We start from the raw sequence: 21,988 nt of genomic DNA, 5'->3' as shown, positions 1-21,988 counted from the left end.
TGCTGTGCTTACTGAAGTCACATCTTCTCTGGTACTTTTGTACGGATATGATAGTCTTAAACCTATAGAGTCTCATTCCTTCTGCTTTAAAATGTTCAACAGAATTACAACTGCACAGACGGTGCTATCAGAACGAAATGCTCAGATAACTATTGTGGCAAAAAATGAACAAAGGAAATAATCAAAATATAAGCCCATTTATTTCCTCATTAGAATTAAAGCTGCTTTCACACTACACTCATTTTTAAAAGCTATTATGTATATAAAATATATATATATATGCACATGCATGTACATATAGGTCTTTTAGAGAGTGAGTAAAATTAATCTTCTGGATTAACCATCCAGAAATTTATGAAAAAGGATGCAGTCCAGTAATTATAATTTCAAATCATTCTACCATAAGTCTGCCAGTAAGCACTGATAAAACTGTTTTCCGTGTTTTATTCCAATATGGAAGGGTAAAAGAAAATCCCACAGGTTTTCACCCAAATTTAGTTAGCTTCTGAATTACAGTTTCAAGATGCATGCTCTAAGCTTTACACTAAGTCTTTTTGCATTAAACATAGCTAAGAAAAATTTTGACAAAATTAATTACACAGCTGTTTATCCCACAAAACCTATTTTGTGACACTGTTTTAGAAAGTATTTTGAACACATTTGTGCTTCATCTGGAAATGTCAATGTCTCTCCAAAGCTCTCTACTAAAGACTGAGGAACAGGCATTAATACAAGTGGCATCATTGGCTTTGCCCACTTAATAACTATACTTACTCACTGAAAATTTTCCTGCTACATGAAAAGTTTTATTCACTTACCAATAAACTTCATCTAATATCAGCCCAAGCATTTTTTTTCTGTTCTCAAGACTAACTGTCCTTTCTCACATATGAGAAGCTGAAAGATCTGGTTTGCTTTAGTCAGAAACTGAAGAATAACGTTAGTTAGATATGTGAGACAAAAATTGAAGGTTATTTCAATTTTTTAATTTGAAAGTTTCAGCCCGTATTAGACAAGATGGCACTTTTTGCATCTTCTGCTGTCATGCATCTCATACATGAAGTGACAAGGATAGTACTACTGTTTGCTTTGGAAATTCTGATCAAGCATAGACCAAGGCTGCTGTTTATATGATGAATTACCAACATTGCTTCTACTGGGAAAACCCCTCAACAGGTGATTAATATTACAGAAGTGCCTGATACTTTTTGCAAAATGTTACTGAAAACATGCAAAATGCAGAAAGATCAGCTTAACACTAGGTTTATGCTAAATCTTCAAGGTCAGGTGTGAGACGACAAATAAAGTGAAGACTCTCCTTGAGTACATTTGATATGAACACCCAAAGCAAAGGAAAATGCCACCAAATCTTTTAAACATATATTGCTTTTCATGTGGAGATGTTTATCTTTCTCCATACCTGAAGGTGACTTATATTGCTAATCCAGTAGTTTGCCCTTCTTAACAAATTTAACTTTTTTTTTTTTTTTAAAGCTTCAGAATTTTCACTGAATGGCTCTGCAATAAAAACCGTGTCTCTTATCAAGACTTTCCGTGGAATTTCAGCAAGAGACTATGATTACATCCCCCCTTATGCTATAGAAGGGGAGACAACTACCATCCACATCAGGGAGCCCAAATGCTCTTCAAAAAAGTCAAATGACTCTATTTTAACAGAGGTGAACAACACCACGCTGGAGTACCTGACCAGTTCTCTGAGCACCAAGCTAATACCCACTGTCTACCTCAGTGCTGTTTTACTGGGTGTACCATCTAATGCCATCATTTTGTGGATGCTGCTCTTCAGGATCCGGTCTGTGTGCACTGCCATCCTCTACACCAACCTGGCAGTTTCAGATCTGCTCTTCTGCATCATGCTGCCCTTCAAAATAGCATACCACATCAATGGAAATAACTGGATTTTTGGGGAAATGATGTGTCGAACTACCACTGCGGTGTTTTATGGCAACATGTACTGCTCCATTCTGCTGCTCACGTGCATCAGTGTCAGCCGCTACGTGGCCATTGTTCACCCCTTCACCTACAAGAGTCTGCCGAAACGTGCCTATGCCATCGCGGTCTGCGCTACTGTGTGGACCATAGTCTTCTTGTACATGCTCCCACTTTGCATAATGCAGCAAAGCTATTACGTGAAACAACTGGACATTTATACCTGCCATGATGTGCACAATGCCTGTGAAACGATATCCTCCTTCCAGTTTTACTACTATGTTTCTTTAGCTATCTTTGGGTTTTTAATACCTCTCGCAACTATCATTTTCTGCTATGTCTCAATTATACAAACACTCAAGACTCATGAATGGTTCTGGTACGTTAAAGTCAGTCTTTTGATCCTTACCATCTTTGCTATTTGCTTTGTGCCAAGCAATATTATCCTTATTATCCATCACATCAACTATTACTATTACAACACAGATGGGTTGTATTCTTTTTATCTAATTGCTTTATGTCTTAGCAGCTTGAACAGCTGTCTTGATCCTTTCCTTTATTTTCTGATGTCAAAAATTAGAAGTCAATCCAATATTTATCTAACAATGGTTAAAATATCTAGAGAAAAATGAATTTGGTTCTATATTTATCTTACTGGAATTACGATTTTGTATAGTATTGATCCAGGCAGCAACAAACCTCAGGTGCAACAATTAAACTTAAAAAATTAAAAAATGTTAAAAAACATAATCTCAGTAAAATTTACTTCCTTCCACACAACACACAAGGAATATCTTCAGAAATACACTTCTCCACCTCTATAATTTTATCACGCGTATTGCAACATCTGGTGTACCTAGATTCAGGGAAGTGGCTCTGCACCTCCATTTCCTTCCAAGAAGATCACTTTCACGGCCATGGAGAAGAAATCAGAGCATTGCCCACCACAGCCTCTGAACACCAGAAGAGGGATCAATACCTGAACAGCACTTTTAGGCCCATTTGTGATTTCCAAATACTTCAAATTAGCTCTCAGCGCACTATCACTGCAGGAACAGTGATGTGAAAATAAGTTTTTGGCCCAGTGGAAATGGAAACAAGTAAAAGCACTTTCTGTGTGCCCAGGAGCTTTGCAGAAGCTCCCTCTCCTATAGCCAAGGGCAAATACTGCCCTGGATGTTGGAAATAAAGACCCAGAGTCCTGATATTTTCAAGGAGCAATAAATCTACAGCCATAGATGCAGAGACTGACACTTCCAAAGCAGCATCTTCTATCAGGCTGCTTAACCAGCTTTGCACTGGGGACTTGTTCTTCCACTTTGTCGGCACCTGCACTCTTCTAGCCCATGGGGATTGCTGGGAGCTAACCCTTATCAGCATGAATCCAGGCATGTATTATTCTTGCTTGGTAAGCAAAACAGGGAAGATACTTGGTAGTGTTCTCTGTTTCCACATCCTCACAGGAAATGCTTACAGAGTTACAAATACTGAAGCTAGTTAAGATTGATTGTCCATGTTAATAAAGCAAAGGCTCAGCTTTGTATTTGTAACTGCAGCATGTAAGACAGTAACGAAAAAAAAATGTTTTACAACAGTTTGATAATAGTATTGTAAAAAAACTTTACTTAAATAAAATCATTTGCACTAGAAATGTCCTCATAGAATTTGCAGCTTGGTAAGACTCCCTCTCTTCAATTTATTCTGGCTCCTAATTTAAGTTTGTTTTAATCACGTCATTCTCTCAATATACACAAAACCAGAATTCAAAGATAAATTTAAAATAATCCAGATGTTATACAACTATTGTGAATATAAAAAACGTGAACCTAACTGTAAAACTTATGTGCCTACCACTCAAAAAGCAAAATAACACAGGAACCATTTCAAAGTTTGGCACACCTTTTTAACTTCTCGGGTATCCATAATACACTCCCTAAACAGAGGGTTTCTCTTCACTGGGACCTGAAATGCTTGGTTTGAAATGGTCTTGAGAACTGTTAGAAGCTGTGGTTTAAGATTACAGGAATAAATAAATTCCAGGTTTGCATTTTCAATTTCAAGCAAGGAACAAATAGCTGTCATCTGAGATTAAGACCTGTAACAGGTAGTGGGATATTTGGGTGCAGACTACTTGCCGAAAGACAGCACAGCTACAGGGACACGACAGCAAGCTGACTGGAATAAACGAGCAGGTTTGACCCATATGTTTTTCCAGGCACTGAGGAACACAGGAAGTTCACAGACAGACCTATCTGATCGTTGTAAATCAAATAACTCCTTCTACCATGGCTCACTCTTAAAACACGCTAAATACAATTAAAGGCAGATGTGCTTTATAAACAACGCTCAGAGAAAGTGGGGAATAGACAGACTTTAGACGTTGCACTATTTTTTCAATTCTGTTTGTTTTTTGGGTTTTTTTTTAAGGAAAGTTCAATCTAAATTGTATCTTTTCCTAAAGAATGATGATGTGCCTGTGATTGACCAGCATAAAGAGCAAGTCAGATTAACGCATCTGAGTATTTCTTTTGGGAGCATGTATATCGCAGTGTCTTGCTCTCTTCCTAAACAGGAGCAATATGTTCCTGTTTACAGAGGAGATGTTTTTAAGTAGTTGTCAAAGGACTGCGAAACCAAAATACCTCAGGAAAGAGAGGACAGTGGAAGTCTCTACAAATGTCACAAATTTTTGAATGAGAAGATTTCAAAGAGATTGCACAATTTTAGTTCCAAAACTTGGAGACACCCATTTGTTCCCTATCAGCACATTCAGACAGGGACAGGAATAGGCAGCAGGCTTGCACCCGGGAGCACAGCGGCAGCTGGCAGCAGCAAGCCAGGGCAGGGCTGCTGCCTGCAGGCACGTGGGCCCTGCGGGCTGCTGAAGGTCTCTGCTTCGGGGACATCCCAGCTCACTACACATGTACCAAGGCTCTGGCATGTCCTGGGCCAGCACTGTGCACCCACAACCTGCACAGACACTCTCTGCACGCAAATGCCAGCCTTCCAGGCTCCAGGACAGGTAAAGTAGTCAGCATGCACTAAACCCTCTGCAGCACACATGGCAAGGGAGGAGGCTTTTAAGGATCTGGGGCTCAGTGAAACCAGCCTTTACCTGGGAACCCAAGCAAGAAATTGAGGTGTGCAAATGCCTTTTGAAAGCCCTGACACTGGACCATGGAAACAAACTGCTACAGCAGGTACCACAGGTGAGGTGTCAAAATATTCGCCAGCTACCTTGCCAAGGCAAGGTTCAGGGACTTTCTCCAGCTGACCATATTACTTTAGGAATGCATTACGTGAATTTTAAGTGTCTTTTCCAAACAGTGGACATTTTAAGTTCTGCGCTAATAGCTTTAGCTTATCTCGTGTTCAGCCACATCCTGCAAGATGTTAGGCTGATCTTTGTTTATGCTTCCCTGAGCTGTGATGCTAACCAGGGCACTGCTTTGGGGGAAGCAGATAGCAATATCCTGCTGAGGTAGGTTTAAACTGAAGGCACATACAAGATGACCAGCTTGTTGTTGCATGACAAAGCCAGAACAGAAATACACACAAAACTCCACTGTTATAAAACACCAGATTTAAGCCACTGAGACTCCTCAAAGTACTTCTCATAGATTTGTTGAGGAACACCATGACTCCTTCAGCATGACTATGACTCCTTTCTGGCAAGACCACAATTCCCATCCACATTGTAAATACTTCCCTGACACAATCTAGTAAATAGATCCTTGCACACATTCATAGCTGCTGCCTATGCTTTGTAATAGCTGTAGCAACCCAGTAGAACTAAAAATAAGCAAGGTTACGTCAAGTCAGAGGTGACACACAAGCAGAATATTTCTTAATATTAGTACATTGAGAATTAATCCTTTTTGCCAGCCAGAATAAGTTGTAGTGGAAAATCACTTAGTGCCAGTTTGTTGCCATTGGTTTATTCACAACCCCATTGGCACAGCTAATCCAAACATTGGGGGAATCAGGACAGAGACACACGTGGAAGTGAAAAGAAATGGCATTTCAGTTCCAATGAACAGCAATAGTCAAAGCTCTAACCTTGCATTTCTGTGCTTTGGCATGGTGCAGAACATCCTGATAATGCCTTGCATTTACTGGTGTGACATCTTGCAGCTTGGCTGTGGGCAACAGCAGAGTTTCTAGAGTTCTCTCAGGGTTTCCTCGGTCAATTGCTTCATTAATGTGGCCAATTGCAATGATTCCTATGAAATGGAAAAGTTATTAAAGATGCACTTATCAAAGAAAAATGCTACATATCTGATATCAGGTACAAACAAAGCAGTAACATGAAGAATAGAAAAATCAAGTAACAAGAAGCAGAGGCAGCAACAGCAGCTGATTTAAAATTATTTTTGCTCAAATATTCATGTGAAGCTATTAAGTTTTGTACAGTTTCCCTTTCTGCCACAGTGCTTGACTCATCTGAATCTACCTCTTCATAAAAATCAAATTTATCCTTGCCAAAAAAGGAAAACAGACTTCCCTACTTTCAGGGCAGGAGTATCTCCATGAAGCTTAAGGAAAGGCTGGGTGTCACATCTAAATACGTTCATCAACATATTGGCTCACAGCGCTGAAACACTTTTTTTTTTCAAGTGATTTCAGACCTAATTACTTGAAACCTTGATTCAGACAAGTACATACATACTGGCCTCCCAGCTACAGCATTACACAGCAACTTAACCTCATTCCTTTTTATTTCCCCTCAAGTAACCAATCTGATAATGTTGACCTTATGAGAAATCACTTGATTGTTCAGACCAGTTCAGGCACTCATGACTTCAATCAGCAAGTAACATGGCCCAATGCATTTAGTAAAACCTCTAATTAATTTTCTTCAGACTGGTGTCAACATTTTAAAATAAAGTCTCTCCAACCCCCAAACAGTGCTGAAATGTGCTGCTCAGGGTACTTTCTCCCTAAAACCACCCTGGAAGGGCACCAGCCAAGGGCTTCCCCATCACCTGTGAGGGATGTCATCCCTGCCAGCAGTGGGTCATCTCTCACCAAGTCTCTCCTGGCCCCACCACAGCCCAGCTGGTGGGGTCACAGATCCATGCATCGTAAGGCTTTGGGAATGAACAATTTTTCTGGGGTGCTACCAAAGAGGGACCTTGCAGACATGCGGGCTTCTTTATGGAAAGGCCATCCTTCTTCCTCCCCTCTCTGCCCCAGATAAACATCCCCAGGCAGAGGCCAGTGTCACTGAAACCAAGTGCAGCTATTTTATTACTAAAGACTGACTCTCCTAATATAAGACCACCTTTCTTAAGTCCTGTTTCAACTCCTAGTGACTGCAGTCAAATTAACTGCTAAGCACCCCACACTGCCAGAGGGCACACACTGCAAGCGAGCTGCGAGGATCTGCAGCAGCTACTTGACTAGATTTAGAAACAAACAATCCAGTCAGTTTTAGTATTTCTGCAATATAAAGCTTCTCTTATAAGCCTGGGAAGGGCACATGCACCATGCATCAGTGCCACCCTGGAAACAACCTGCATGTTACAAAGGCTCTTAAACTATGCTCCAGGCTGCTTCCCAAACGGCAAGCAGTTTGAAAGCTGCCCTCTCCTTTCTTTGCTCCAGAGAATTGGGCATAATGTGGTAGCCTCAAATTTCAGTTAAAAAAAAAAATTTAAAAAAATTGTACTTCTGTATCCAGTGGAGAAACTTGGCCCTTCAGCATTTTTGAAGTCCAAATGATCACATTTAATATAACACTACCCTTTTAGGGCAATGCAATTACATTCAGCTTCAAAAATAAACCCTAAATCCATTTATATTAGAAAAAGTGGGCACAAGAAGCTACTCTCAGATAGGAAATCAAGTTACCTAAAATGAGACCAGGACAAATAATTGCATTGCATAACTTCTTACCAACTCCCTTGTGAAAAACATGGGCTTGGAAATCATTTAACATTAAAAACTCTTTTCCACAGGACACTGCCTGTAATTTCTTCCCCTATCCCCTAAGACGGTCTTTGCTTACAATTTCTGCAAAAAAAAAGGCAAGATCATCCAGAGCAAATACTGAAAGGTACTGCCAACTGGGCAGAACCACAGTATTTATAACACTACAGAAGGCAGGCACCCCACAATATCTTTCAGCCAGCCAAAACATAACCAGGAATTCTTCAAGGACATTTAAAGACCAACGTGCATTCAAAATTACTTAATGCTCTTCTCTCTTGAAGGGAGTCTGCACAAGGCCATTCAGTACAGAAATTTATGTACTGAGGCACAGACTATCATCTCTGTGGGTGATGTAGAGGAAGAATTACTTACTTTCATTTTCTTCTTGAATTTGCATATTAACCATGTCAATGCAGTTCTGGATATCATTCCAGCTTAAATAATCTTGGCCTTGAGATGAAGCCTCTGACTTAATAGACAATAGTGTATCAGCATAACTATAAGAAGATATAAAATACATAAGTGTATTTCATATACGAAATAAACTGCCATAAAGAATTAGTCAGATGTATCATCCATCATTTAGTGCCTAGCATTTTTTTCAGTGAATGAATTTCAGATAGACTCATCACTTGCCAGAAATTAAACAGACATGCAAGCTGCCTTGCTGGTTCTACACAGGATCTGAAAAAATGGCCCTGTACACTACTTCAGAGCACTTTTCCTGGCATCGTGGGATGATGGCAAAACATACACTGGACACACATTTTGCTGTATGGCACTATAGATAAATTTGGGAGAAACTATGGTCGACTTCTTATTATACTAAATCAAAGACCAGAGTTTCTGCCCTAGCATCTGGTAGCAGCACCTCCTGCTACCTCCATGCTCCTTCCCTGTGGAGGATAATGGGCCATGGGCAGAGAAAGGGTGTCAAAAAACCAGTGCTCCTCTCCCCACAACTCAAGATCCTCCAAGCACAGGCTCTGTAGCCTGTGTCTACTCTTCTTAGAAGGACCACAGACCAAGATGAGGTGGAAACCTTCACAGTAGTGTAAACTCATGTGTATATAAATTAAATAATTTCTGTATTCCGGAATCAAGCATACAACTGCCACAGTATGTCAGATGAAATACCTGTCTTCTATTTCCAGCAGAAGCCTGAGAAATGAATGTTGCCAGAAAAAAAATACAGGAGATAATCATAATTTCCTGCTCTGTTTTGCCCTTACAGCATTCACCAGGCTGCGTTTAAGGGCTTCCCAACCTGGAGGCTACATATCACTTAATAGCTGGAAACAATGCTGTGCTCCATTAATTTATCTAATCTAATTTGAAATCTTATGTATTCTTGAGGAATGAGTCCCACTATTTGTTTTGTGAGATGACAGTTCCTTATGTAAATTTTAAACTTGATATTTGATACTGTCCAAACTTTTCTTGCTCCAATTCTCTTAAGAAAATAAAAACTAAGGTTATAAGAGAAACTAGCAACTTGTATTAACCTTCCCCACAACATGCACGCTTTTGCAGAACTACGTCATATTTCCCCTGAATTCTCTCTTCTAGGAAACACATTCTTACCAAGTTCATCTCTTCTGGTAGAAAGCCACTGAACACACTCTCCCTCACTGAACTTTTTCTAGCTCTACTATATTCCTTCTGGTATTGTGTGCAATCAAAGCTTCCTGCAATATTCAACATACGGTTGGCAGCACAGACTTCCATAACGGCATATTAAAGTTTTATTTTATTCTCTACTCCAACTAATTCCTTGTGTTTCATTTATATTGACTGGCTGCTTAATCTAAAGATCAGGTCACAGTAACACCAGCCAAAAATGCTGCACTTGGGACCCGTTTCTGTATATTTATAATGTTGCTTCTCTTGCCCACAAGCACCACCTCACATTAGCAGAGACCAAGCAGTGGACTAATTTTGCTCCACCTTGTGGCATTCTGCTCCCTCTAACTGGCCTCTTATTCGTATCCTGACTGCCCTCCTTCCAGCTTTGAGACATCTGGCAAGGGCCACTCTCAGATTCATGTCCCCTGGCAGCCTGGTGAAGATCTTCAGCCACTGTGGTCCCTTGTGCCTACTAATGCCTTCCAGCAGCACATGGAGGTTTCCACCACCCGTGACCAAGAGGCAAGAACCAGCCCATGCCCCCATGCTCTCCCCCACATGCTCAAGGCTCAGACCTTGGACTAATCATGATGTCACCTGGTATTTTTTGCAGATAACAAAAGATCGCAGAGGTAGCAGCACATGGCTGTGAGAAGTCAGGCACATGGCAGCGCAAGCAGCTGGCAGCTGCGTGAAGGCTGTAATTTAAATGTTGAACATGCACATGTGCCACAGCATTGCACTCAGCTTTCTAGCAAGCAGGACTGTGCTACATTTTTCAGACCTTTGCAATTCTCAAGCAAAAAGAGTCAGTCATGGTTTAAGGCACCTCCTGGACCTTAAGGTGTTAAATGCTACCTCATTCCAAAGATCGTCTTTCAGTATTGCAGAGAGGTTACTGATTAACAGTTTCCAGCTACAGTTGGCGTCTGCAAAAATTCTTGTCAGATCTTAGTATTTGCTTTCTGAGGATATTTTCCCCACAACTCACACATCATCTACCCTCAGACGTCTGAGATTGTGTGATTGCTTATACTTAAGGATACACAACTAGTTCAGCAATTGTCACATCATCCCTTATTAACTTATAACACAAATGTTTATCTTGTAGCTCTTTCAACTTCATAGCCACAACACAGGACAGCCCACCTAGTAAAATGCCTACTTATCCTTTTGCAGAAGTTGCCAAGTCTCATCCAGACAAGACAAAATGAACTTTTACCGTTGAAAGTTTTCCTCTTCGAGGTTATTGAAGCCAATGCATGGGTTTCTGAGATGATTCTTTATTGTTAAGATGTCCTTATTTTCCAAGGCCTGGTTTAGCAACACAACAGCTGACAACATTTCTACTGCAATAGACAGTTCATCATGTGCCAGGTAGTTCTGTAGGACAATAATGTGCCACAGTCAGGAAGCTAAATAAGCAGTGTAACAAATTTGAGTTACACAGTAGATACCACCAAGGAGATGGAATCGATTTAAAAAGCCTGGCAAATTTCCTAGTTACAGGCATGTCAGATTAATATCACACTGGTGATGGAGCTTACTGGGTTTGCTACACGTCCCTTCAACCTTTCCTTCTTTTGCCCCACAGGCCCATCTATTCTGGTTTTACCCTCATAGCAGAGGATTACTTTTCTACACAATATATATAACAGAGTTAGTCCTCATTAAAAGCATGCAAACATTTAAAAAAATATCAGTTGAGTTATTGCAACACAAGAGCTCAGCCAGAGCAACGTGTGTCAAGAAACAAGTTCTGTGATTCAATATTGCCTATTCAACCAAAACCAGTCATGCAATATGTAACACGATGGCAAGAGTTAATTAAGTCTAATTTTACACAACAACATGCTATGTTTGTGCTCTTTCATGACTACGTAACATCAAGCGAGCAGGTTGTAAGCTTTTCACTCTTACCACAGCATTCTGTTGCTGGAGGTTGAACAGCTCAGTCTGATAGACAGCAGCAGCAAATGAGTGAACAACAGGCAGCTGTGCCTCCGGTTTCATCAGTGCAACCAGTGTGTTACTAGGATCACAGTTACGAATTGCAGTATTGATATTGTCAACTGCTATAAGTTCTAGGGAACAGCAGGGAAAGAAAAGCCTATTAATTTTCATATGCTGTTTTCTCTTTATGCCATCTAGGTGACAATTAAGTTATTCCAAAGAATATAATTTGCTGTTGTTAGAGTAAAAACCATATTTGTGTGAGATTCTTCCATATGCAACTGGTGAATGTTGCAAAACCAGTGTCTATTCAAAGGTACGCAGCAAATAATGGACTGGAGGACTTTAAAGTTTCTGGACTTTGAGATATTAGAGAGTGCTTATTGTACCTTTAACCCAAACCAAGGAGCTGACCCCATCCTAGAACAGAGGAAGACCTAACATCCCTCCTGGGTTTGCTTGTGGCAGGTACTGCTGGGTACATCAGCTCCAGTGCCCCAGTCGTGCTTCACCCCAAGTGCTACTTTCCTTCTGCTCTGCATTTCCTGCCTCACCTCCTCCTTTTGGCAGGACCTAACTCAGCTACCTAGAATAAGCCTGTCTTACAACACCAGCAACATTTTTATTGTTCATTTCAGGAGGCCTAGAAGAAATCAGCCAAACATGTTGAGGGGGCTGGGATTTCAGAGACTGAACTGGTGGAAAACCACATGTTATGGCTTCTAGAACTTCCTCTGCATGCCATCACCTGTTTGTTTAATGGTGTGGAAGATCAGCCCTCACAGGCACTGCCATCTAGAAAATATCCCCTTCTCTACAGGTCGAATTTCAGATCAAACTGACTGCCATAGAGGAGTACGAGTGTAACCCTTTTCGGTACCTGAACAACTCGCCTGTTTTGCTTTTTCCTGAACTGACTTCAGCAGAGGTTTGAACTCCAGCAGAAAAATACTGAAAAACACTTCCCGCTTGGGCGGCTGGAGAAAGATTACAACACCCCTTAGCTTAGTCACAGCCACCATAATTGCACACCTGGAGGAGCCAACTCTGAAGAAACATGGGCCAGGACACACCCAGGAACACCTTGTACGAGGGACCGCTCTGGTCTTGCGCAACAAAGGGAAACAACCTTGACGGTTAGAGTGTGTGTGGCAGAGTAAAGAATGACAATTATGCAAATGCCGTTTCCATCAGCAAGATAACCCCCATCTCCTCCACCTTATCTTACCAGCTTTTCTGTATATTATTATCCAGGGAATGCTTTTAGTCACCACTGACTGCTCAGGTCTGTACGAGATTGCTTGTACAGCAGATACCATCCACAGTTCAATGTATGCAGCAACACTCAGATCTTATTATCCAACACAAAGATTTTGAAAACCTAAGTAACCAGGCCCACCGAAACAAGCCCCTCACCTCTGATTTCAATTGCTCTGAAGCATGGTCATATGTGGCCATGTTGCTCTTGAAGGCTCTCAATATTGGCTACTCCTGAGGTTAGAAAAAGCAAAGGCTCTCAAAGCTATGGCGTGCATGCTTTTTTAGAGAAAGGAGCAAAGAGGAAAAGAGTCATAGTTCACAAATGGACTAGACTAGCTCTGTAGTCAATAACCAAGTTACTGATTTCTGTAATTCGGAACTGAACTTTTCAAACCAAATGTAAGAAATAAGTTGATCTCCAGATCACTGTTACTGCTTTTCATACATCACATTTTTCCTCCTCATTTCCTTTACTGAGGAGCAGCTCTTTTAAAGAAAGTACTGCTCACCATGCCTAACCAATCTAAAATAGGCTAACTTTTGAGGTAGTAAGTCAAACTTAGCTTCTGGTGACCTTACAGTACAGCCTTCAAAGTCGCATTACAAAAGCAATCAGCCTGGATTCAGAGCATTGGAAATAACACCAGAGACAAAACAGCCACTAAGCCATGCCCAGGCGTAGCGTGAAATGACAGCTTTTTAACCGAAGCTGAACTTCCTAGCAAAGAAGTTTCCAGTCAAAAGCAGCAATAAATGCACTGCAAATTTAGATCCCCCTTAACTATATTTTTTTTGAAAACTATAAACTTGTGTCTCGAGACAGCCTTAGCAGGCTAAGAACAGGTTTGATTTAGATACATCTGCCTAAAAGTGAGAATAATTTTCCTCTGTGATGTGACTGCAAAATATTCTTCCGTGTGATCATTCTATCGTAATTCTACAAGGATGGTCATCGCTCCCAAGTGAGGATTAATACTGCACTGATAAATACTTGTTCAAGCCATCAAGCCATGCATTGTCTTCAGTTAGCCAACGTGTTTACCAGTGGCTCAAGTTATTAAAAAGAAAAAAGTGTTAGCTACCTCAGATAAAAAGAGCATATCCAATGCAGCACAGATTGGTGACTTGGCAATTGTGACACTGATAAGAACAGTTAGAAAAATAAAATACAACACAATTGGTTTCAATTTGAGAAACCTTGTTTACATGCAAGGAATGGTGGATTCAATTCATCAGCTTAACATAATTAAACGGTGATGGTAAAAAATGAGGATTAAAACAGTTACTCACTAAGCTTGTGAGCCTCAGCTTCCGCATTGGCAACACTAACTTCTTTCTGTATTTCACTTTTGTCGAGCATATTTGGAACCCCTGCTATCTAACAGATCAGAAAAAAAGATTTAATTATGCTTTTAAGTTTAATGAGAGAGAAGGGATAAAACCCCTTGATGGGACACTAGGATTTGATTGTACTACGCCTTGCGCAACAAATACAATGTCACAGTAAATGCAGCATTAATCTTTCCCTGTGATTTTCATCTTCCTCAAAATGACGGATTTTCTCCTTAAAACCCAATTGACTCTCTCATTTGCTGCTAATGATTCAATATTACCTTTTGTTGTACTCAAGTTATAACTAATTTTCTAAAGCAAACATAGTATTAAGGGTTGCATGCTGCATCTCAATTTTTCTTCTTTTATCTTAGAAGCTACTTATAAGGGCATGATGCTCTTTAGGGCAAATGCAACTACTTTGTGTCAATTGGTACATCAGTTATTCTAAAACCTTTATAAAACTGTTTCATTAAGTGATGCTGAAATTAAAGGCGATTTCTCTCTGGATTAAAATCAGCTAAAAAAAAAAAAAAATGCAAACTGATGCATAGTACCCGTTCCATTCAATTACCTGCATTTTCTGTTCTTTAGAATCACACAATTGCAATAGGTACCATGAGGAATTTTGCGGCAGAACTTCAAGTAGGCTCAGAGCAGGACGGTTCAAACCTGCCATCAGCGCCACTTCATCTTGCCGGTCAATAGCCTCATTCACTTGGACTAAAGCTATATGAACTGAAATGAAAACAATGCTCATAAACAGCAAATACGCTTTTGTGAAGTCCATTGCTGTCAACATCTTGCTTTTTGTAAAAGCCAGCAAGGGTGGCAGTCTTTATCCAGCAGAGGATATCTATTTCGAGACCAATCCTATGAAGGGAGTTCACGGCTCTGTGCGAGCCCACATGGGAGCAGTTTGGCCACAGCTAACTGGAAGCTCATGAATGAATTTCAGTTCTATATAGAAGAGGGGGTCAAAATTTACAGTATTCTGCACAAAAAAGGAATTCGAACGTAAGAAAACAGAGCAGGCAATAAATGATTTGATTCTGAACTGAGGAATCCTTACAGCAAAAACCACAAACACAGACATTAGCCCCCCAAAAGATTAGTAGAGAAGGAGCAGCAAGAAAGAACTGTTGTAGACAGATATTAGCTACTTCTGTGTATTTTGTAAGTTTCCACAGAAATATTTTGTTTGTTCCTGTGGATTCAAGTGGTGTTCAGATGGAATCTGGGAGATTATGTATTACATACACACGTCCATAAGGATCCGGAATAGCTTACTGTTTATCTTATTGATATTGCCTTGAATCTCAGCTTGTGTCAGCAGCTCCTCATAAACATCTCTCTCCTCCTCAGATATTGTGCCATTCTAGGAAAACAAAGTTATTGCTAGTACACACAAAAACTTTGCAGAGAAAAGCTATCAGTGGGAGTCATTAGAACTGCATCAGCTGAAATATTTGCTGGATGTATTTGTAAAGGAATTTGTTGACCACATGAACCAAAGAAATTAGCATTTCATGGTAGCTGGCTGAAAGATATTTAAAGCATTTTCTGCTTCCTGTAAAACAGGCATATAAACATAGAGTAGCATTTTTCAACTGCAGAAAGCATTAGCTCCCAAGTAAAAACCCAAGCAAATAGTTTCATATTAAAGAGCTGTGGCAGAGGTCATATTTTATGCTGGAAAAAGGTATCCTGTTTCTCAACTTTTTAAACAGAAAATTTCTTTTTTCTGAAGCAGTTGATAGAGGAAAACCAGTCGTCTTATTGGTTTTAGTCTTCCAGTATTTAATCCTTTGGTCAAAGTTAAGCTACATCATGCTCATAGTAATCATATCTTATAAAATTGGCTGCCAGCTTGTTGCATTACCATGATTCGTCTTATTTGGCTTAAAATTGTGGGGTTTTTTCCTAACTGCACTAACTTTTAAAATTAATTTTATCTTTATTTTTAAACCAGTAATACCACAGCATGAGAAGCAACATGGAGGAATATGTATACTGGGAGTGCTAATAAAATACCATTACCTTAAGTCTTGCATTTGATTCTTTTCTCCTTTTAGCTTCAAAGAGTTCATTCTGATAGTCCTCTGCAAGTTCGTCATCCACATTTAGCAACATTGCATTTGGGTTCCTCAGTTTTTCAATGGTTTGCTCAGCTATTCCCTTCTCAATAGCTTCGTTAATTGCTATGACTGCTGCATGCACTAAAATTAAAAGCATAATCCAAAATTTCAGTAAGCAAAACATATTCAATTCAAAACCTTTTAATTCCTTAATGCCAGGCTTCTTTTAAAAAGAAAAAGCAAATGACATGTGAGTGACAGTAGAAATATAACTTCCTTAATTAAACCTGGGGAAATCACCAATCAATAGGAAATCACTTAGCTGTAGCCACAAGACCACAAAATAATTTTATTAACAGAAGTAGCAGTAAAATGAATCAAAGAACAACAGCTTGTATGCATGTATCTATGATCATGTAAGTAACTCAACTAATTCCTGCCCATTCAGTCAGCTGCCGCATGCAAGTTCTCTGTTCCTTCAGCTGGATTCCCTGGGACTGACACCCACCTCGCCAGGGACACTTTCAGAACACCAGGTTGGAAGCCTTCCTCCTCGCATACATGTTCCCATGTTCCTTGTATCCGTTTATTATTAATACCATCACCATTTATTTTGATTTCTTTGAAACGGGTGTTTAATCTGTGTTCAGCAATTTACATATTCCCCTTCAAACATCCCATTCCTAATGCTTCCCCCAGATCGCAGCAACAAAAGCACTCCATGTCTGCCCAAGGGTGACACATTGCTCTGCGTTCCGTGTTCGCCCTTCTCCCTACTAGGGTTTACTATTTTACTGACAGAAAATCACACGCAAGTTACATTCTATTGTTCAAGTCCTAGGTCATTTAGAAGGTAATTATATGCAGGAATTGATTGCAAGCATTTTCAGTAGCTTTTCTTTTAGTTAAAGCTTCTTTCGTGTCCATAAACATACAGGACACATGAAAGTATTTTCTAAACTGTATCCGAAACATACTACACAAGAATAAGGCAATTCAAATGCCATGAAACTTGTCCCCCAGAAAACGTAGTTAAGACTGCCCAGCCAGGGTGCAGCCCTGAATACCACATCTAAGCCTGTCTGGGATGAACTCCTTTCCTGAGGATCAATGTGAGCAGCTGGGGAACCAGAGAGACAGCGATGTAATGGTCGCTACTTCTGTCACTTGCAAAGCCCCAGGACAGCACATTTCAGATGGGGGTAAAGATCACCCAAAAGGCTTTGCAGCGTTCCCAAGGCACTGTTGCATAGGAAAAGGGGGAAAAGTGCCATGGGATATGCTATAGCCATTGACCAGCTTAAGCGCTAAACCTTTCCTTTGAGAAAACAAGGAAACTTCAACTACTAAATAAATGCTTGACTCCAACATTTTAAATGTCAGAAATGCTCTTGTTTTCCCACAGGGCAAATTTACATGAGTGTACAAAATCAAACCCACTTGCAGCTGAATTAGGTGTAGAGTAGTGGCTAACACACCCCTCCCAGGTGTTCCCTGTACACATTTGGCCCAAAGATCAGTCTGGATGAAGGACTTTCTCTAGACCCACAGTTTATCTAGACCTTCATGCCACAAAGACCCCAGTGATTGTCTGGTGGCACATCCACCTCAAAGATTTTACACACGCTGCTATATAAAGTGTAATTCCTGATAAACATTTATCTAGATCCTACCCTAAGGGAGGAACACAGTGGATGACCATTTATCACCACAGCAGCTTTTCTAGGATTCCCTTTCACGCCACCAATGAGGTGTGTGAGGGAAAACATGAATGCCATTTTTCCTTATTCTACCAGTATTTACTTGCTATGTGGCCTTGCATGGTTTTGCTAAACTGGAGAAAAGCATTCAATATTTTTTTGGATTAAGTTTACCTGAGGGTCTATATATCTGAGTTTAGAGTCTTCAGTTTCCTTCAGTATGTGAAATAAATGAAAGATGTTTGTCAATTATTAGGAAATTTGAGTTTTTAGAAAGACAAAGGAGCATACAAATTTAGGAAACTAGCACAGAAGAACAGACCATGGACAAATTAAGCATTTAGTGAAGCTATACGTTCGCAGAGAGGGTAGTTACTGAAAGAGCTTGCCTAGCTGTTGGTGGATCATCCATTGCTTAGCATTAAATTCATGCTAGAAAGTTCTTCTAAAATGATTTTGCTCTAGTTCAGTTCAGCACAGCATCAGAGGGGAAACATAAGCAGCTGGCATGATTCAGGAGAAGCAAGCAGAAAGGTACACTCATTCCATTGACATTGAACTCTATGAACAGGGGAAGTTCAGATTGGACGTTAGGGAAAGGTTCTTCACCAAAAGCGTGGTCGGTCACTGGAAGAGGCTCCCCAAAGAAGCGGTCACAGCACCAAGCCTGTCAGAGTTCAAAGAGCGTCTGGATGACGCTCTTAGTTACATGGTTTAGTTTTAGGTAGTCCTGGGAGGAACAAGGAGTTGGACTTGATGATCCTCATGGGTGCTTTCCAACTTGAGATATACTATGATTCTGTGAACACCCGGATCGAATTCAAGGGGCTAAGAGAAGACTGCAGTTCTTAGGCACACATATCATCCCTGCATCCTCATATAAAACACAACACACAGTAAGGACGTAGTGTCTTCCACAGTTGTGTAAGAAGCCTCACTGATGTAGGTGGATCTAGCAAAAAATAGTCAACAGGTAGGTTCAAGGTTAGGAGATATGCGAATAGGTATTGGTGAATGTTGTGAACCTATCTACCAAGAGAAACACTGAGAAACCTGATTGGACTTGAAAGGTCCATGTAAAGGCATAGAATAACAGACAGGCCCACTTGCAGAATAAGGTCACTTTGAAAGCACTTCAGCTTACTCTTAGCATGCTGATTTCTCATATTGCTGACAGCACAGCAGAAGTCATCAGCAGTTGTTTCACTTCATATATCCTTTTGCTTACTCCATTTTGGAAGCAGGATGGTAGACCCTTTCCTCCAGGAGGATCTTCATGTCCAGCCTCACTAGTGCGTGAGTGTTCCCATAGCAGATGTTTCCTGTTCTAGGGCAGGGTTTGTTATCTGCAGCAGACTCCTTGCCCAGAGAGACAGAATCAACATCAGGAAACCCTGCTTTTCTGTGGAAGACTGAAAACGCTTCAGAATTTAAAGGAAACCTTACACACACTCTATAAAAAGCTTTCAGAGAAGGAAGTTGCAGCCCTTTCATCTTCAGGGAAGGAAGGAAGCTCCCTGGGAAAGTGCTTTGTAGTCACTAAACCTCTGAAAATGTGCTAAAAAAGGAGACAAACTACCCCCATGTCCAAAGGTTTAAGAGCTAGCCTTGCAGAAGCATGCACATATTAAGCTATAGCAGGCTCCAAAATATACAACACAGAAAACGTGAATCAACACAAGGAAGCATGTTTTAAGTTAAGGTCTGGAAATTTCAGTATGCTAAGTAACATCATGAATCAGCTTGTTTCAATTATGCTACTTTGTAAGGTTTAACAAAGTTGCAAGGAACTTAATTATAATGCAGCCTTTATCTCCCCTGCTCCCCCTGCCGCGCCCCAGCCCTGTGTATAGTCTGCAGTGTTGTTACTGGTTTGTATCAATGATCCTCTGTGCCCGTGAACGTACTCAAGCCAGCCCCTCCGTTCCTCGGTTTGCCCCTCTGAAAAACGCTAGGATTTTGAACAAAATACCTAGAGGTGAAGTGTGGATTTCAGTGGACACACTTAACTTCATATCACTTAAGGTCAAACAAAGGGATTGTTTGTTTGTTTTTTAAAATACATCGTTTCATTCCACAAATAAATGGAATGGAGAAAAAGTGGATTTGCAGATGGATGGGTTTGGGCAGCAAAAATCTTTTAGTTTTAGTTTTGAGTGGAAGCTGTTCAAGACAGACTCAAAAGTATACCATAACTGTGCACCAATCCTCCTAAAAAGGAAAAGCTTACTTCAGGTGCACCAGCAGGACGTGCCCTCCAGCAGGGTTCTACCACCCTGTGGGTCTCACACGCCTGCTCAGACAGTTCAAAAGCTGCCCATGGAGGCAAGTAGTTCCTCCACGTATGCACTACCATGTGCGAGAGTGCTGTCTGTCTGGAACAGTGCTTTGTCCTCACAGCAACCTGACAGGGTGTTTGAGGAAAAGTGCAAGAGCCCAACATGGGAAGGAGGCACAGAGAAGACACCTTGTTCCTATGGCCATCTCCATTGTACCCCCTACAGCACAGCTCAGTTCACCATTCTGGAGGAGCACTAGCTACCAAAAGATTAAACCCATGCAAAAGATTGTAAGAAATCTTTGTTTCTGGTAGCACTTTCTATGGTTCAATGGATACTGAAAATGCAGACTGAAAAATAGCAAGAGGTCTTGTAACAATGATGCAGTGTGATAGTGAAAACTTGCTTGCTTTTCTTGTTATTATATTAAGAGGTGGCAAACTAGATCTAAAATACAGAAAGTATTTTGTTAGCATTCTGTCAAATTACCCAGTAGAAAACAGAACAGGAGCCACACTTACATGCAGCTTCATCCACTGATAATTCACTGGCCAGAATCCCACCAATTTTACTAAAAGATGGCATCTGTATACCGTACTTCTCTAGCTCCTTTCGCATGTTGCTGATTTCTTCCTCTGTTCACATAAAAAAAAGAAACACTATCAGAACAAAAGCATAAGAATTTCCTTACGAATCACCATACCTACAAATATGGGTGCAGTGGTTTTGAAAGTGCTTGTGGCCAGGGCTTCCTAGCAGTTTCCCCCTCCGCCCCCCATTTTGAAGGAATCTAAGATATGACAAGTATTCCATGCAAATTCACTCCCTTCTGTCCTTCAGACACTGACATTAATTAAAAATAGCAGCCTCCCACCTATTTAATTAGGATGCGTTCAGAACAACCTTGCGGGAGGAGAAAGACCATAATAGAAAATATGTACAATGTTAGCAGGTTTCCTGGGTGAAGAAACCATCTAACATATGATTAGATAAGCAGTTTATTACCTGTGAAGTCTACTTTTCCTAGCAGGTCCTGGATCTGTGGTGCTAATCCTAGTTTGAACAGGTATAAACTGCAAAGAAGAAAATTAGAATTTAAAGTCCTGCACGTGGTTGAAGCATTTATTTTCTGTATAAGAGAAAAGTGCTTTTATGAATTTTTCTTTTAACCGTTGACTTTCATAGGCTGATGCAGAATAAATTAACCCTACCGTTTTCTTTATGCTGTATTAAGTCTTACAGAAAGAGAAATCTTTTTTGATTTGATGTTTTGAAGAAGCACCTCTAAGAGGTAGGCACTGTCAGTGTATCTCAGATCACAGGGGATGTGTAAACAAGTAGAAAACCTTAGTGGAAGACAATAAAAGAAATTAAAAAGCTAGTACTGGGAAAAAAAAAAAAATCAAGATGTGAATGGACCTTAGTACAGCTTATAGCTTTGGATCTATGTACTGTTTTGACTTGTGTTATTACATCCCAGTAATTAATAACTGAAGACATGAAAATCAGACACCCTTCTTACTAAGTGTAGAGGAACAAGGACCTGTAAGTCCATCCAAGCCAGCTTCAAATATATTTGTGTCATTAGCTATTTAGTCTTCAGAAAATAAGCTCAATGTAAAGTGCTACCCAAGAACTAATATTTTTGTTTCAATATAGCATGAAAAATATCTATAGGCATTATTCCTAGAGCTCTGTGGTACTATCTGAAAAAAAAATCTGAGTACATACTTATTTTCCCAATATCTTCCAAACACAAGGCATGTATTTATCTACAAAAGGCTGATATTTCAGTGAAATTTGATAAACAAGCAAGTTTTGCAATCAGGGATCAAAAAGGTAGATTTTAAAAACAAGACTTAAATAATGCATTCCT

At 40.2% G+C, this 21,988-nt stretch overlaps 2 protein-coding genes across 3 annotated transcripts in view; one reads left to right on the top strand and one right to left on the bottom strand.

Moving 5' to 3' along the window:
* Positions 1–3,499, top strand: part of F2RL2 (coagulation factor II thrombin receptor like 2) — a 3,930-nt gene extending 431 nt beyond the window's left edge. Inside the window, exon 2 of the mRNA XM_009637261.2 lies at positions 1,495–3,499. Coding sequence (XP_009635556.1) covers positions 1,495–2,582 — 1,088 coding nt within the window. The 3' untranslated portion in view covers positions 2,583–3,499. The remainder of the gene's footprint in view (positions 1–1,494) is intronic.
* The window catches only part of IQGAP2 (IQ motif containing GTPase activating protein 2), a 116,595-nt gene that overhangs the window by 34,848 nt on the left and 59,759 nt on the right, over positions 1–21,988 (bottom strand). Inside the window, exons 6-15 of one of the 2 annotated variants that reach the window (XM_035892803.1) lie at positions 21,118–21,185; positions 20,634–20,747; positions 16,096–16,274; positions 15,346–15,433; positions 14,630–14,793; positions 14,014–14,101; positions 11,431–11,594; positions 10,733–10,893; positions 8,257–8,381; positions 6,010–6,173 (exon numbers count right to left, since the gene is read on the bottom strand). In XM_035892803.1, the coding sequence (XP_035748696.1) occupies positions 6,010–6,173; positions 8,257–8,381; positions 10,733–10,893; positions 11,431–11,594; positions 14,014–14,101; positions 14,630–14,793; positions 15,346–15,433; positions 16,096–16,274; positions 20,634–20,747; positions 21,118–21,185 (1,315 nt within the window). The remainder of the gene's footprint in view (positions 1–6,009; positions 6,174–8,256; positions 8,382–10,732; positions 10,894–11,430; positions 11,595–14,013; positions 14,102–14,629; positions 14,794–15,345; positions 15,434–16,095; positions 16,275–20,633; positions 20,748–21,117; positions 21,186–21,988) is intronic. The other variant, XM_035892804.1, reaches the window with a different exon arrangement.

The sequence above is a fragment of the Egretta garzetta genome, unplaced genomic scaffold, assembly GCF_000687185.1.
Source record: "Egretta garzetta isolate BGI_Z169 unplaced genomic scaffold, ASM68718v1 scaffold424, whole genome shotgun sequence".
Taxonomy (NCBI): domain Eukaryota; kingdom Metazoa; phylum Chordata; class Aves; order Pelecaniformes; family Ardeidae; genus Egretta; species Egretta garzetta.
Note: the sequence above shows the minus strand (reverse complement) of the source record. Positions and strands in the feature narration are given on the sequence as shown.